The sequence below is a fragment of the Neocloeon triangulifer genome, unplaced genomic scaffold (genome assembly GCF_031216515.1).
Source record: "Neocloeon triangulifer isolate White Clay Creek 2 clone unplaced genomic scaffold, ASM3121651v1 ptg000001l, whole genome shotgun sequence".
Classification (NCBI taxonomy): domain Eukaryota; kingdom Metazoa; phylum Arthropoda; class Insecta; order Ephemeroptera; family Baetidae; genus Neocloeon; species Neocloeon triangulifer.
This window is the reverse complement of record NW_026775544.1, coordinates 1,213,212-1,227,799: the sequence shown is the minus strand read 5'-3', so window position 1 is coordinate 1,227,799 and position 14,588 is coordinate 1,213,212. Positions and strand designations below refer to the sequence as shown.

The 14,588-nt window shown below is 39.8% G+C and overlaps 3 protein-coding genes across 3 annotated transcripts in view; 2 read left to right on the top strand and 1 right to left on the bottom strand.

Annotated features, from left to right (window-relative positions):
* Positions 1-360: 360 nt before the first annotated feature.
* Positions 361-4,728, top strand: LOC132205560 (uncharacterized transmembrane protein DDB_G0289901-like). The gene is made up of 3 exons (XM_059634659.1): positions 361-426; positions 1,460-1,528; positions 2,525-4,728. The coding sequence occupies exons 2-3, from the start codon at positions 1,504-1,506 to the stop codon at positions 4,324-4,326; spliced, it is 1,827 nt and encodes a 608-aa protein (XP_059490642.1). The 5' UTR covers positions 361-426; positions 1,460-1,503; the 3' UTR covers positions 4,327-4,728.
* A 3,536-nt stretch (positions 4,729-8,264) lies between these two features.
* On the top strand, positions 8,265-9,525 carry LOC132197057 (larval cuticle protein A2B-like). Its single transcript, XM_059620103.1, has 2 exons — positions 8,265-8,383; positions 8,905-9,525. Exons 1-2 carry the CDS (start codon positions 8,372-8,374, stop codon positions 9,481-9,483), a joined length of 591 nt encoding a protein of 196 aa, XP_059476086.1. The 5' UTR covers positions 8,265-8,371; the 3' UTR covers positions 9,484-9,525.
* Positions 9,526-9,657: 132 nt separating this feature from the next.
* LOC132197047 (mucin-2-like) overlaps positions 9,658-14,588 on the bottom strand; it is a 32,727-nt gene continuing 27,796 nt past the window's right edge. The window contains exons 7-12 of the mRNA XM_059620091.1: positions 14,197-14,450; positions 13,626-13,754; positions 12,962-13,138; positions 11,184-12,525; positions 11,025-11,124; positions 9,658-10,504 (exon numbers count right to left, since the gene is read on the bottom strand). Of these exons, the coding sequence (XP_059476074.1) occupies positions 10,291-10,504; positions 11,025-11,124; positions 11,184-12,525; positions 12,962-13,138; positions 13,626-13,754; positions 14,197-14,450 (2,216 nt within the window). The 3' untranslated portion in view covers positions 9,658-10,290. The remainder of the gene's footprint in view (positions 10,505-11,024; positions 11,125-11,183; positions 12,526-12,961; positions 13,139-13,625; positions 13,755-14,196; positions 14,451-14,588) is intronic.

The following is a 14,588-nucleotide window of genomic DNA, read 5'->3' as shown; positions in this document are numbered from 1 at the left end:
ATGCTTCCTGAATCGCCCTTCTCCGCCGACGAGCTATTAAACAAACATTTCGGCGAGAGGAAATTTAGAGTCGATAATTAATGGCGGCCGGCGAATAATGAGCGGATCATACGCGAAAAGTGTGCAATTATCATTTTTCGAAGAGAGGTGATGGCGAGCAGCGCGATAAACCGAAGGAGCGTGACTCGCGGTTACGTTTCTCGTTTCCAGCAGATAGAGCACCTCCTGCGCATCATTTCACTTTCTGTCTGCGGTAACCTTAGCGAGCCAAGCAAGAGCCGCCGCCGCCGCCGCCGCCACCAGACCATCCACCTCTTGCACCGGTGGTAAGGGAAGCCCGATATAAATAGCTGCTGGGGCCGTGGACCACCATCAGTAGTGCATCTTCTTCTTCTTGGTGCTCTTTTCCACGTGCACACACAACAAGTGAGTCCTGAATTCGATTTTATTTTTATTGTTCATTGTACATAATTTGAAAAGTTTTAATTTCAAAACACGCATACGTACTGGACAAAATATTAAGTATAATTTCAGACCAGCTTCCGTGGGTTGATTTTGTACATGCAGCACAATTTGTAATATGAACAAGTCATTTAAACAGTTTTATTTTAAATTTATTTTATTTTAAAATATTTTACAATTGTTTATCTTATTGTTAATTATATTTTTTATATAATATTTTTATTTCAATATTATTTGCAGCAACATAATTTTCAATGTAACAATAAATTTAAAAAATCAAACTCAAATTGTTTAATGGGCTTTAAATGTTTTTAATGTACAAATCATTCTATTCAATCATTGCCTACTCAATATATGCTGCACGCAATATTATTTGCACTGCTAATGATGTGTTTGATTAACATTATATAATTATGCAATCCATAATAATATAGGAATTTCAATTACAAAATTGAAAAATTATTTCATAATTAATATTTTAAAGTGTAAAATTGATACAGATTTTATTTAAAAAGAAAAATTTTTTGATGAAATATGTTAAAGATTAAATATTATAATATACTGATCTTGCTACACGTGTAAACTGACACAATCTTATTGTTGGCTCCATCAAAAGTTATTTAATCTCTTCAGATATTCTAAAATAAAGGCGCATATTAAAAAAAAAATTAAATTTTATTGCAATTTTATTCAATTACATTTTTAATAAATATATTTGCATCTAATTATGGAGCTAAAAAAATGGTTTTATCTAATTTATATCAATGAAGAGCATCAAGCCATAAATCACTGTTTATATCCGTTTGATTTCATTTTTTCTCCTGTCTTCCAAAAGTCAATAATAATATCAAAAAATTTGTTTATTAAAATTTTTCCTACAAATTTAAAACAATGATTATGATGAATTGCGCAATACGCACTTTCATTTTCCAAATCGTTGCTAAAAATGACCAATTTTCCATAAAGCTAAGCCTTTCGCAATGCTTTCAATTTTTAGGCAGCGCCGACCATAAAGCAGAAGACGCAACGACCGCAGTAGCCATGAAGTGCGCTCCTCTCATCCTAGGTAAGTGCCACTTTTGATTGTTCGCTGATCTCCCATTCGCGATTGGACGCGCCAAATTAGCGGTGCACAATCGCATTTCAGCAGTCAATTACCGAAAGATCGCGAGTCCCGTGAACTCTGCAAGGCCGCACAATAAATAAATTATCGGTGCGACTTCAATTTGGCCGCAGAGAAAGATATAATTAAGAGCTAAGTAAGAAAGACAATGCATGCAAATCTCAGGCAGTGGAGTAATTCTGCACCGCGGGTATTCGGAATTACATAAGAAAGATGTAGATGCTCGCGCGATACAGCCTCATTCACACACACGCTCATTCACTTTGTGAGAGTCGCAAACTCGCTCGTCCTTTCCTTCGCATTCTCCCGCCTCTTGCTTTTTAAATGTGTACGCATCTCCGGTCGCTTTGAATACCAAATGAGTTGCACTCGGCTAAAGCTGTGAACAAATTAATTACGTGGCCCCTCGTGGCTTTCGATGCGTTTCAATTATATGTTTTGTTTCGGTTTTGCCACATCAGACCTTGTTGTTACGCATCCCGCGAATTTGCATAGACTTGGCCTATTTATTTTCCGCTAAAAAAAATAAACAAAGATAGTGAAATGTCATATTGTTCCGTTGAGTTGAGCCACTTTCAAAACAAAGGAAATTTTGACTCTGATGAAAAGCGCAGTGATTGCTTCTTAATTGAAACTTAATATTAAAGTAAAAGTTTTGCGAACTTAAATTTGGAACTTCCTTAATTTACGGTTTCAATAATTTAGTTTTTATTTTGCCGCGGAACTAATTTGTGCGCATTAAAAGCATATTATTGCAAAACTTACTACATTATTTATCTATCTTATAAGCGTGTTAAAATTTCATTAATCATTGCGCTTACTTCTTATTAAAAAATTATTTTATCACTTTTTTTACTAAAACAATAGCATTTTAAAACTTTATTTTAGTTATTGCTTCTTTTTATTCATTTTTTAATTGCAAATTTCATTTCGTTGCAGCTCTGTGCATTGCCACAGCAGCGGCCCAGAGAGGCTATGACTATCCCAAGCCCAGCCAAGGCTTTACCACGGGCAACAAACCCCAGCAGCAGTCCAGTGGCGCCAACCAGCAGACCCAAAGCAACGGCCAGCGTCCCCAGCGTCCTACCACCTCTTTTGTGAGCAACGACTTCACCCAGCAACAACAGACCACCAGGCCCCAGCAGAACCAGCAGGGTGGTTACCAGCAATCGACTGGACAGAACAACCGTCCTCAGGGCTTCCAGCAGCAGAACCAACAGGTTTACAACAACAACAACCAGAATGTTGGCACCAACGGCTACCAGTACCAGAGGCCACCAAACACCACCCCTTTCGTTTCCAACGATGAATTTGGAGGCGATACCACCACCAACACACCCTTCGGAACTACTTTTGGATCGTCATTCAACCAGGGCAGCTCGCAGTCTGCTGGTAATTTGGGAACCATCAATGTGCCCTCTGGACCTTCTTCCACTGGTGCCTTCGCTGGAACCGGACCGTCTGGCCCCACTTCTGGAACCTTCAACAGCGGTTCTACCTCTGGATCTTCTGGAATCAGACCTGTCATTGGCAGCAACAATGCCGGTACTACATCTACTGGATCTTCCAGCTTTGGTCCCTCATCAGGTGGATCTAACAACTTTGGACCCGCAACCGGTGGCTCTAGCAATTTCGGGCCTTCAACTGGAGGTTCTTCCAACCTTGGGCCTTCGACTGGTGGCTCTAGCAACTTTGGTCCCACCACTGGTGGCTCTAGCAACTTTGGTCCCTCCACTGGTGGCTCTAGCAACTTTGGACCTTCCACTGGAGGTTCCAACAACTTTGGACCTTCAACTGGTGGCTCCAGCAGCTTTGGTCCTTCAACCGGTGGCTCCAGCAACTTTGGCCCTTCATCTGGTGGCGTATCTTCTTCTGGTAACGATGATGGTAGCTACGAAGGTGGTGACTACTCCGCTATCCCCGGCAACCCTGACACCGACTACCCTATTTTGACCTCCATCCCTGCCACGTCCTTCAAGTGTGCGGATCAGCAGTGGCCTGGATACTACGCTGACGTTGAAACTCGCTGCCAGGTGTTCCACGTCTGCGCCAACAACCGTACCTTTGACTTCCTGTGCCCCAATGGAACCATCTTCCATCAGGGTTATCTTGTTTGCGTGTGGTGGAGCGACTTTGACTGCAGCACTGCCCCCAGCCTGTTCGGAAACAACGCCAACATCTACGATTACTCTCAGGACGGTAGCCAGTCGGCCAATCAAAACAACCAGGGCGGTTCTTCTCAGTCGGGCCCTAGCCAGGGTGGCTTCAGCCAAACCGGACCAACCCAAGGAGGATCTTCCCTCACCGGCCCCAGCCAGGGAAGCTTCAGTCAGACGGGACCTAGCCAAGGATCGTTTGGGCAGTCCGGACCTAGCCAGGGAGGATTCATTCAGACCGGCCCTAGCCAGGGTGGATCAAACCTTGCAGGACCATCTCAGGGAAGCTTCAGCCAAACTGGACCTACCCAAGGAGGATCTTCCCTTACTGGCCCTAGCCAGGGAAGCTTCAGCCAGACTGGGCCCAGCCAGGGTGGCAACCAAGGTTCCTTCCCTGGACAGGGTGTTGGAAACGGTGGCAACTTCCCAGGCCAGGGAGCTGGAAACGGAGGAAGCTTCCCCGGACAGGGATCAAGGCCGAACCAACAAGGATCGAGACCAAACAACCAGGGCAACAACCAGAACTTCAACCAGGGAGATGATCCCGTCACCGCTCCCAACCGTGAATATCTGCCACCCTACTAAAGAAGCTCCAGCCCAGGGCCGCGATCTTCAAGTTTTATTTAATTTCTGCCAAGTACGCGGCTCTGCTCGCTCGCAAATTTGACTGAGCCATTCCCGCTGAGAATTTTCACAAGCTCAAATACAACAGAAGTTACCCAGTGTGATTTTTTTATAACATATAAAGAAGAAGTTACCATTTTTTGTACCGATGTAAATTTTAAGAAAAGCGGATTAGTAATAGTGGTCCTGTTTTATGGCATTTTTAACACTTTTTTAATTTTTTGCATCATGTATTGTACAGAAAAGCACTTTCCACCAAATTATTTATAATATAACAACAAGTGCCTGAACATTTTGGCAAGACTTTGCCAAGCTTTGTGTTTTGAAGTGAAACAATAAAGCATTATGCACGTGAAAACGATAAAATAATATTCTTTGTTTTTTGAAACTTGCAGACGCAAAAAAAAATTGAATTTTTAAATCCGGAGGGAAAGTATAATTGGTCAGGAACACATAAAATAAAATTTTGGCAGGCGGCCATTGTTTCCTCTTTTTGGCAAATCTGTCCATTCATCATAAACACTTGGCACCGAGAGTAATAAATCCGAGTTACATTCAAATTTATATGCTCACCGGATTCTTGGCGCGCATCACTTGTAGAATGCGCCGCAATAAATCTTCCTTTCAGCTTTCAAAAAATAACTTTGCATGATTCGCGCAATGGTAAAATACTCGTCTTGCATCATAATTAACGGAGAGTATTTTATTTCCCTTTAATTAGTACATACGTGCGCGTATTGTAAAATGATGCTACAGAGAGTCATTATCATTATTACTTTTACACCGCGAAGGGGTTTGTCTGACGCCTCTGAAAGTGACCAATAATGAGTTGTTTCCAAAAGTGTTGGGCAACCAAAGCTCAATTGCGTTGCGGCTCTAACAATTACCATCCGACATGCGAGTAGATTTTTTACGGTGAGGCGAGTGAGAGTTGCGAATCGTCCGAGTCGATCGAAAGGTACAAGGTATGCAACCTGAATTGCAAGTGCGCGTTGCTGGATGTGAAACTACAAGGTTTTACGTAAGGATATAATTTTTATATCACAATTATTTTTTGCTGTTCGTAATTTAAATTGGTCAACTTTCAAACATCTAAATTGATTCATTTTAAAAATAAAAAAATTGCAATGCAAGTTTCAATCTTTTTATTTTTGCTATTTTTCAAATAAAAATCACGAAGTGTCAAATCAACGAGTAATAAACAATTTCTATAAAATTTATGTAAAATTGTATTAGCTTTCAAACTAAATAAACTTTCATTGAACCAAATTTTTTATTAATAATGTACCAATTTTTACTTAAATATTAATTTTAATTTTAACAATTTTAGTAAATAGTCATAATCGCAGACTTGATGTGTATTGTTTCAATTTTATAAGTTCAAGTTATTTTACCTTTCCATCTGCACATATAATTCTCACGCGATTTTTTTATCCAATTTAATTCGTGCAGAAACCAGTAATGAACGACCTCAAGAACCTTGACCAACTCGCCGTTCGCCGCTCGAAATGAATTAATCACTCGCGAATTCATCCGTGCTGCTCGTAAAAGTGTGAAGATCAAATACACACAAAGTGCATCATCGTGTTATGCGCAACCCCTGCAGCGTTGTTATGCAACCGGCGCGACCGTGACGACAAGTGGAATGCCTAACTTGGCGAGGGTGAACTCTCGATGACGATCTTTTGGCATTTCAAGCATAATTGAGAGCGACGCTGCACGTTCATTCTTATCACCGCAATTAATCTGGTTTTCCAGTGCTGACAGAGAGGAACAATAACGTAATGCAATGGTGGCGAGACTATCCAATTATTTACGATTTTATGTAGACTCTTTTGTTGAATTGTTGTTCTCTCACACGTCATCATAAGTTATGATTGGCGCCCGACTCTCACTTTCATCGCCGGCTTTATTGAATGTGGTTCTACTTATTGCCCGCGCGTGTGCATGAGCAATTCCTACTTTTTTTACTGTCGCTTGTAGCTACGCTAGAATGGGGTTAATTTATCAAAATGTGTAATGGTGGTGTTAATTGGAATAAATAAAGAGCTTGGGCGTGATTCAGATTAGACTTTCAATTCGATCTGAAAGGTAAAAAGCTATAAATTTAACAAAAAGACTTTCAAACTATAAATTTAAAATATCAAAAAAATTTATTTGAAAATTTGTATTTTAACAGTGCGCACTAGTGGCTATGGATGGGACTGAACGACACGCTTTTTTCACAACTGTGGCCGCGTGTGGTCCCAGAGCGATCAAGGTAATAAAGTCATTGGAATTATGCTTGCGGGAGGTAATTACGATCTCGGTTCAAGTTTCGTCGCGGCAAAACCTGCCAAAATTTTATTGTTTTTTCCTTACATAATAAATCCACTTAAATACGTCGTTAAAATTTTATTGCCGATTAGTTTGAACGGCGTTGACAGGCAAAAATTAACACATTTTGATTAAGTGCTGATCAGATCATAAAAGTCAACAAAAACGATAAATATATAACAAAAATCACCGGAACATGAAACATTACAAAATTTAGTACATTAATTTTAGTTTTTATATTAAAAAAAATAGTTCATTTTAATAGACAGTTTTTTTTCACAGTTACAATTTTTTATCAAAACTAACTGTTTTTTTTTTAGCTCAGAAAACCCATAATTACATCACGCGGAGGTTGAATGAGACTAATTTCATTTTTTACTTCATATATTTTTTGCAATTGTTTTTGCACCAGTCATTATTCTCGGTCAATACAATTTTTTTTTTGTGATTTATAAGTTAAGTGTAAAGTGTTTATTTAGTAATACCAGATATGGTCTGTAACGATTGAAGGTCGAGATTGCGTTTTTTTCGTCGTAAGTAGAAAAATTAATGATTTGATTCATTCTTGCTGTCTTATGGTCACGATTACTCATTGATTTATGTTAAATTTGGTTTTGCCCAAAAATTGTGTTCTTGCAAGATCTCATACGCAATCATGATTTAACCCTTTCTAACAAATATAGATCTTGAGACAAAATATATTATTAAAAACAAACGTGGATAAAATTAAAAAAAAAAAAAAAAAAAAAAATAGAGATATATTAATTTGCAACTATATTAATTTCTTGCAACACGGTTATTTATTAAAATGTGTGCATTAAAAATAAATACTAATTATGAAGTTTTTTTTATCAATATAGAGGTACTTAAAAGTTTAATTCATTTAAAAAAGGAGTTATTAAAACTTATTAAGTATTTTCTAGGCTAAAATAAAGAAAATCAATAATTAATTATAATTTACTTAAGCTGTTTGTGGACGAATTGGATAAAACTGCCATATCTTTTTTTCTCTTCAAAACATTAACAAACAATGTAAAAACCAACGCAAAGAATTAACAGTGGAACAAATTTGCACACATTAGACGGCGGTCATTAGACGAAGGATAATGATCATTAGAAAAAAACTTCAGTCTATCTGCCTTTGTTTGTCTACCAGGCGTCAGGTTGCTCAACCTTTTCAATAATTACACCAATTTGAAGGGCGGCCTTACTCGCGGTCCAATGTCAATGAATTCTACCATCGAGGCGCAGCGCAGGATTCCTTCTTTATGATAGGAAAATCATATTTGAAATTATCATATCTTCAGACAGAGGAGTTGACCGTCGGTCAGACGATCCAGTTTCGCACGCGATTAATTGTCAAAGCTGTCGTGACCCACATTTTTCTCTCTCAAAATAATATACATGTACGTGATGCTGGAGCCGCAGCTTCTCTTTCTCGTAGGAGGCTAATATTTGTGGCCCGACAAATGCCCCTCCCTGCTAAGGTTGCCGCTCTCGAGGTGTGGCAAGGCCGCCCTGACTGGCTCGCTCAGCGCATTTCGGCCCTTAAGGCGGCTCTGCTCCGGATAACCAGGGTTAGATAATCGCAGACACACACGGCCAGGGTTACGCCAGCTCAGACGGGTATAAAAAGGCGGCGGTCACCTTTGGACGGCATCATTCAATCCTGAACGATACGCAGACCAACATGGCATTCAAAGTAAGAAAATCGCTTTAATTTTTCTGTTGTCCCCAGCTTCAGTTTAAAATTAAAAATGCTGTTTTCTTTATTTGATTTTTAAAAAAATTTAAAACTGTGCTTAATTTTTATTTCAGATTTAAAATTAATTTTGAATTGTTGAGTTTTCCAACATTATTATAATTTTTATTACTTTCATTTAATTTATATATATTTTTTTAACATATTTATTATTCATCTACAGTTTTAATATTCTATTTCGAATTAAATTATTAAAAATTTAACACAATAATAATTTTACCGGTTTGAAATTATTATTTTTATTGGTTTCTTTTGCAAATATTAATAATTTTAGACTTTTTTTTAAATTAAATTAATAATACTCACATTTTTCAAAGCTTGTAACTTAAAATAATTCTTATTCAGTACCCATTAAATTCTGATTTAAAAAATTAACCATTTTTCTGGTTAATTCCGTATTTCATTCGGTTTCATTTAAATTTGATGTTTATTTGATGATTGCAATAATTTTTGTGCTTCAGTTCGTCGCCTTCGCCGCCCTGATCGCCGTTGCCCGCGCTGGCGTTCTGCCCGCCGTGGCCACTTATGCCGCCGCCCCCGTGCCCGTCCTGGCCAAGGCCGCCGTGGCCGTCAACGCCGATTACGACCCTCATCCCCAGTACTCGTACGCCTACGACGTGCAGGACGTTCTGACCGGCGACAGCAAGAGCCAGCACGAGTCCCGCGACGGTGATGTCGTCACCGGATCTTACTCCCTCACCGAGCCCGACGGCACCCGCCGCACCGTCGACTACACCGCCGACCCCATCAACGGATTCAACGCCGTCGTCCGCAAGGAGCCCCTCGTCGCCAAGGTCGCCGTCGCCGCCACCCCCGTCGTCGCCAAGGTCGCTGCCCCCGTCGCCTATGCCGCCCCCGTCGCCCACTACGCCGCCCCCGCCGTCGCCCACGCCTACACCGCCCCCGTCGTCGCCAAGGTCGCCGCTCCCCTGGCCTATGCCGCCCCCGTCGCCCACTATGCCGCCCCCGTCGCTCACTATGGCGCCCCCGCCCTGAGGGCCTCCGCCTACGCCTCCCCCGCTGTCGCCCACCCCTACTAATTTATTGAAAAATGTCTGAATAAATAATTTATTGCGAAACTGAAAACACAAAATATTTCAATCTAAATTTTACAAATGGAATTTATTAATTAATATATACATATGAAAGTATAACTTTACTTTTACTTCTGAATATACTAAATTATAATATTTTTATACTTAATTAGGGTAAAATCAAAAAAGTTTAGTTCCACTTAACAACCTGCTCAAATTTATTGAATATTATTTTACAAAATTTACTTTCCGAATCCAACAACTACACTTGTATTCACTAAATCATCCCCAAACAAATATTTATATGTTACTTAATTTTAGGTACATTTAATTAATCATGATATCATATGAAAAAAATGGTAAATTTAAAATTTTGAATATTGACAAGCCAAAATAAATTAAATCAATTCAATTATAACATTTCCTGCTTTTCTTTAAAGCACACAATAATATTTATTCCAAAAAAATATTGAGACAAATTAATGTTCCACACAGTTTGAGATTGTGAGAAAAATACTGTTCTATATCTACAATGACACTTATTCAAGGTGCACGCGGACACTTAGGTAGATACATTATAATATTCATACACTTGTTGCAGCAGCTGCAACCACAACTCTGGAAATTCGCGTGAATAAGGCACAGACACGAATCATAAGGCGTATAAAATTGAGGCTTCTCGGATCGCGATTTTTTTGCCACTCGTTGACAAATTCGGAAGAAGAAAATTTCCGAGAATTTTTAATTTAGTAGAACTTTCGATCGATCCTTTATTGGCAAATTCGCAGCAATTATAAATTATTTTCAGGCTAATTATATCCACCTCGTCGCCAGAGAGTAGAGTGACTTTAGGATGTCTAGTGCTCGCGAGTCGGAGTGGTTGAGGCTGCTCTTGCGCGCCGTCCTGCCTGAAGACGCATCTCCCGACAAATCTTCGACAACCACTGCTTGCTCCGTGCTGGATTCGCGCTCCTTTTTCTCGATCTCTTCTTTGATCTTTTGCAAAATCTCAGCATGTTTCGCACTCCTGTGAGAGAGAAATAAAATATTACTCTTATTCACACTAAAAAATAATAATAATAAAAATTAAAACTTTAAAGATATAATTAAAATTGTATTCAATAATTATATTATGTAATTTAATTTTCAATTAAAAATCTTGAGAGCCTGCCTAAGGCCCTAAAAATTTAATCGTTAATGAAAGATACCATAAAAATTCAAACGCTTTCAATTTAATTTTTTTTCTTTCCAAATCAATTAAGCACCAAAATTTCCCAAACCATGTGTAATTGCTGCCATTTTGGGAAAGTATAAAAGTTGTTGATTCGAAATAAATTTTTGTTATAAATTTTTCAATATATCTTGATAATAAATTATCATTTCTGATTTTTTTTTTTAACATTTACACTATGAAAAAATTGCCCTTTTTCAGGGCCGCCAGCCATTTCACCATAATAAGGATTTGCTCCAAAATTTTATTTATACTTTAATACAATATCCATCTCATTATCTAAATAAAATATGTGATATTGTACAAAACTTCTTGCCTGTAAGTAGTGGCTTCAGGAGTGCTGCTCACCAACCTCTGGAATATAGGGGTTGTAGAGGGCACCGTCGCATAGCTGACACCCACTTTTGGCACATCCACTATTAGCAATAAAAACATTTATTATTTTAAAATTAGTTTACTACACAAATTTATATGCCTTGATTATTTTTCTCTTGCTGAGACTTGAGCAGCGCCTCAATCAGCATCGTCTTGCTGATGAAAGGGGTTGACGGGCCGGGGGTGGTGGCTGCGTTTTTCACGAGCAGCAGCACCAGTTTCGAGTCGTCGCTTCCGTCGTCCACTTTCCTGGCGCGAGGCACAACCTCAGTGGTGGTGACGGCCTCGGTGGTGGTGCTTGGCGGCAGGGTTGTCGGGACCTCGGTGGTCGAAGGGATGAACTCGGTGATGGGTTCGACGGTGGTTGCGGGGGTCGTGGGGGCGGGGATGGACTGCGAGACGTACTTGGAAACGCCGTCGATCGAGTTTTCTACCAACTGCTTGCTCTTGGCCGACCGGAAGGAGTTGGGGAAACTGGCCGTTCCTTCGGACACCAGTGACTCGGAGGGCAGGGGGAAGAGCAGTTTGCTGATCATGGGCCGGTTTTGGGTCACGGAGGGTTGGTTGCTGACGTGGATGTTTTGGGGAGAGGACACGATGGTCACTCGGTGGTCGATGCCCTTAGGGATGTGGACTGAAACGGAGACAGGGGGTTGAGTCGGACTGGGACGCGTTTCGATGTTCAGGATGGAGAGGGAGTTCAGGTCGGAGGGCACGAACTGGTTGATGTCGTACTGAGGAGGGTGGAAATCGACCTGAGGGACCTGCAAAGGGTCAAAGTAACTCCTGCCGGTGGGGGTGCGAGCCAGGGAGGGTTGGAATCCGATTTCAACATAGTCCCGGGCGTTGGGGTAAAATTCTGGAGAAGTGAAGGGGATCTTTTCAGGGCTGATGGGGAAGGAGGAAGGGGTGGGAATGGCGTCAACCAGGTTGGCCGCGGCTACTTCGGGGGTGTTTGGCAAATAGGTCCGTTCGTCCACATCGGGGCTGGTGAAGTCCGTCGGGGTGACGAAGGAAGCTCCGTCCGGAAATCTCCTGGCCGAGAGATACTCCTGTTGGATTTCGTTGACCTTAGATGCCACGTCGTTGCGTCGGTTGGTCACTGGGTCTTCGAATGCAGCGGTGGTGGGAGGTTCAGGGGTGGTTGTGGTCGTCGTCGGCCGGAAAGGTTTGGTCTGGGGAGCGTCTGAGAAATCGAGAACTTCGTCTTTGTCCTCGTCAAGCAAAAGGTTGTCGCTGACAAGGGGGAGAGGGGGAGGGGTGGGGTGGACGGCATTCAGGGACTCGCGGAAGGTCTCAGGGTCGTGCAGGTAGTCGGTCAGGGCCTTGCTGAAGATCTTGGCCAAGTGGCGCAAATCGGGGTTGGACGTGTTGAGTTTTGAGTTCTGCTGTTTCTGCTCGCGCATGATCGACTGCATCAATAGCTTTTGGTCTTCGGGAACCTGAAAAGAGTATAGACGACTTAAAAATTGCAAGCGTTCAAGTCTCGTTTGTTAAAAATTTTAAAAACAATACATTTTGCAGATTTAAAAGATTCTGTAAAATAGACACTTAAAAAGTAAATGTTAATTTAAAAATAAACTTTTACGTCTTTAATTATACAACTTAACATTTAAAATACTATTTTTAAATGATTTTTTATTATTATTTTTAATTATGCAGAATACGTGAATAAGAATACAATAGACACGCGTTTAATAACTGAAGTTGGACTTTGGTCAACGATGTAATTCATTATTAAATAAAATGTAAAAAATAAATGGAAATATAAATGATAAAAGCATATAATCTTTCAATCTACTGGGAAAAGTTACAAAACCTTCGTTAACTGAGCATTATTTAATCATATTTTAATAAATTTCAATTTTTCGGGCGTACCACTTTGTCCAGCTCCTGCCGAGTCTTATTGTCGGCAGCAAAGTAGGTGGCCAGCGAGTGCAAGGTCTGCGGTCTGGCGACCAACGGCACGTCCTCCAGTCGTTGCGCCCTTCCAGCGCGGCCCTCGTCGCTCCTCCGCACATTTTGCAGCGTGTTGACCAACTCGGAGATCGATTGCTGCAACGAGCGAGTCTTACATTTAAAAATCACAGTGACTGAAAAATGGCACGCGCGCCCTGCGATTATGCATGGGCGTGGATTGTGCTAAATCGCGCGGCACCTGCAGATGAAATACTGATTGGCAAATTAGCAGATCGACGTCACTGATACTCATTTGTATTGATTTTATTCATTTTTTAATGAGAAAAATCAAGATGACGGTGTTGCTCCGAGCAAACTTTTTCTTTTATGATTGAATAATGTAATTTCTTGACACTCACTCGGCTTGTTATAGATTATAAAACCAGTATTACTGCAGGCGCTTGCTCAAAGTTTGTAATTTCAACATTTAATTTTACAATAAAAGATAAATATAATCTGTTTAAAATTTGCATATCTTTTTTATATAAACTAGTTATGAAGCGCTTTAATGGGAACCGTCCGACTTAGGGTTTTGTAAGGATAATTGAAAGTCAAGAATAAAGTACGTCAAGTTTTAACTCACTGGCTCTGTGACTGGTGGCTGAGTTGTGGGGGAGTTGAACCATGAGCTGTGACTGCCCTGCAGGGATTCTGAGTTTGCTATTTGATCGTAGTCGCTGAACGTCGTGGCCTCAAAGGTTGTGGTCAGAATCTAAATAAATTAAGAAATTTAAATTAAAGTAATAATTTCAAAACGCTATTTATAAAAGTATTTTAATTTAGTATTTGTTTACGTTGATTAATAGAGGCAAAGATTAAAATTGAAATTGATTTTTCTTTTGTTGCTGTGAGAAATGAGAAATAAATTGATACTAACTCATAAAAATGAGCTAAAATAAATTTGCTTACGTCAGTCATAATTTTTATAAAGAAAAAATTATTGTTTTGATATTTCTGTTGTGAAGTAGAATAATAGGATTATTGGATTTAAGATTATTTAAGATTATAGGAAGTAAAATTAAAAACAAACATTTTAAATAAATATTAAATATAATATTATATTAAATTGAAATTAAAAATTCCAATTATTAGAAGTTAATTTCAAATTTCAATTTTGCAGTTAAATCAATTTTAAGAAAAAGCCCAACACGTACCTCAGTGGTCGTGACAGGGGCTGCTGTAGTGGTGGCTTTTGAGGTTATGGACGGAACAGTCGGCACATAAATGCTCTTCTTGGTTCCGAAATTGGCAGGCGTCGTGTTCGGCCTGGGTTTGTTCAGCTTGAAAAGGCTCCTGCCTGCCTCAGTTTCAGTTGTTCCATTTGCCGCCTTGTTTTTCTGATTCTTGGCCAGGTTGATGATCAGCGACCCTGTTTCCGCCACCTCTTGAGACTCCAAACTGTTCGATTCTAATAAACATACTATTTTGTTTTACTTTGTTCAATTATTTTATTTGACTTCTCCTTTAATTTTTATCATCTTGCTCATTTATTTTACTTGGCCATTTTAATTTATTAATAGAGTAATTTTTTTTTATAATAAGAAGA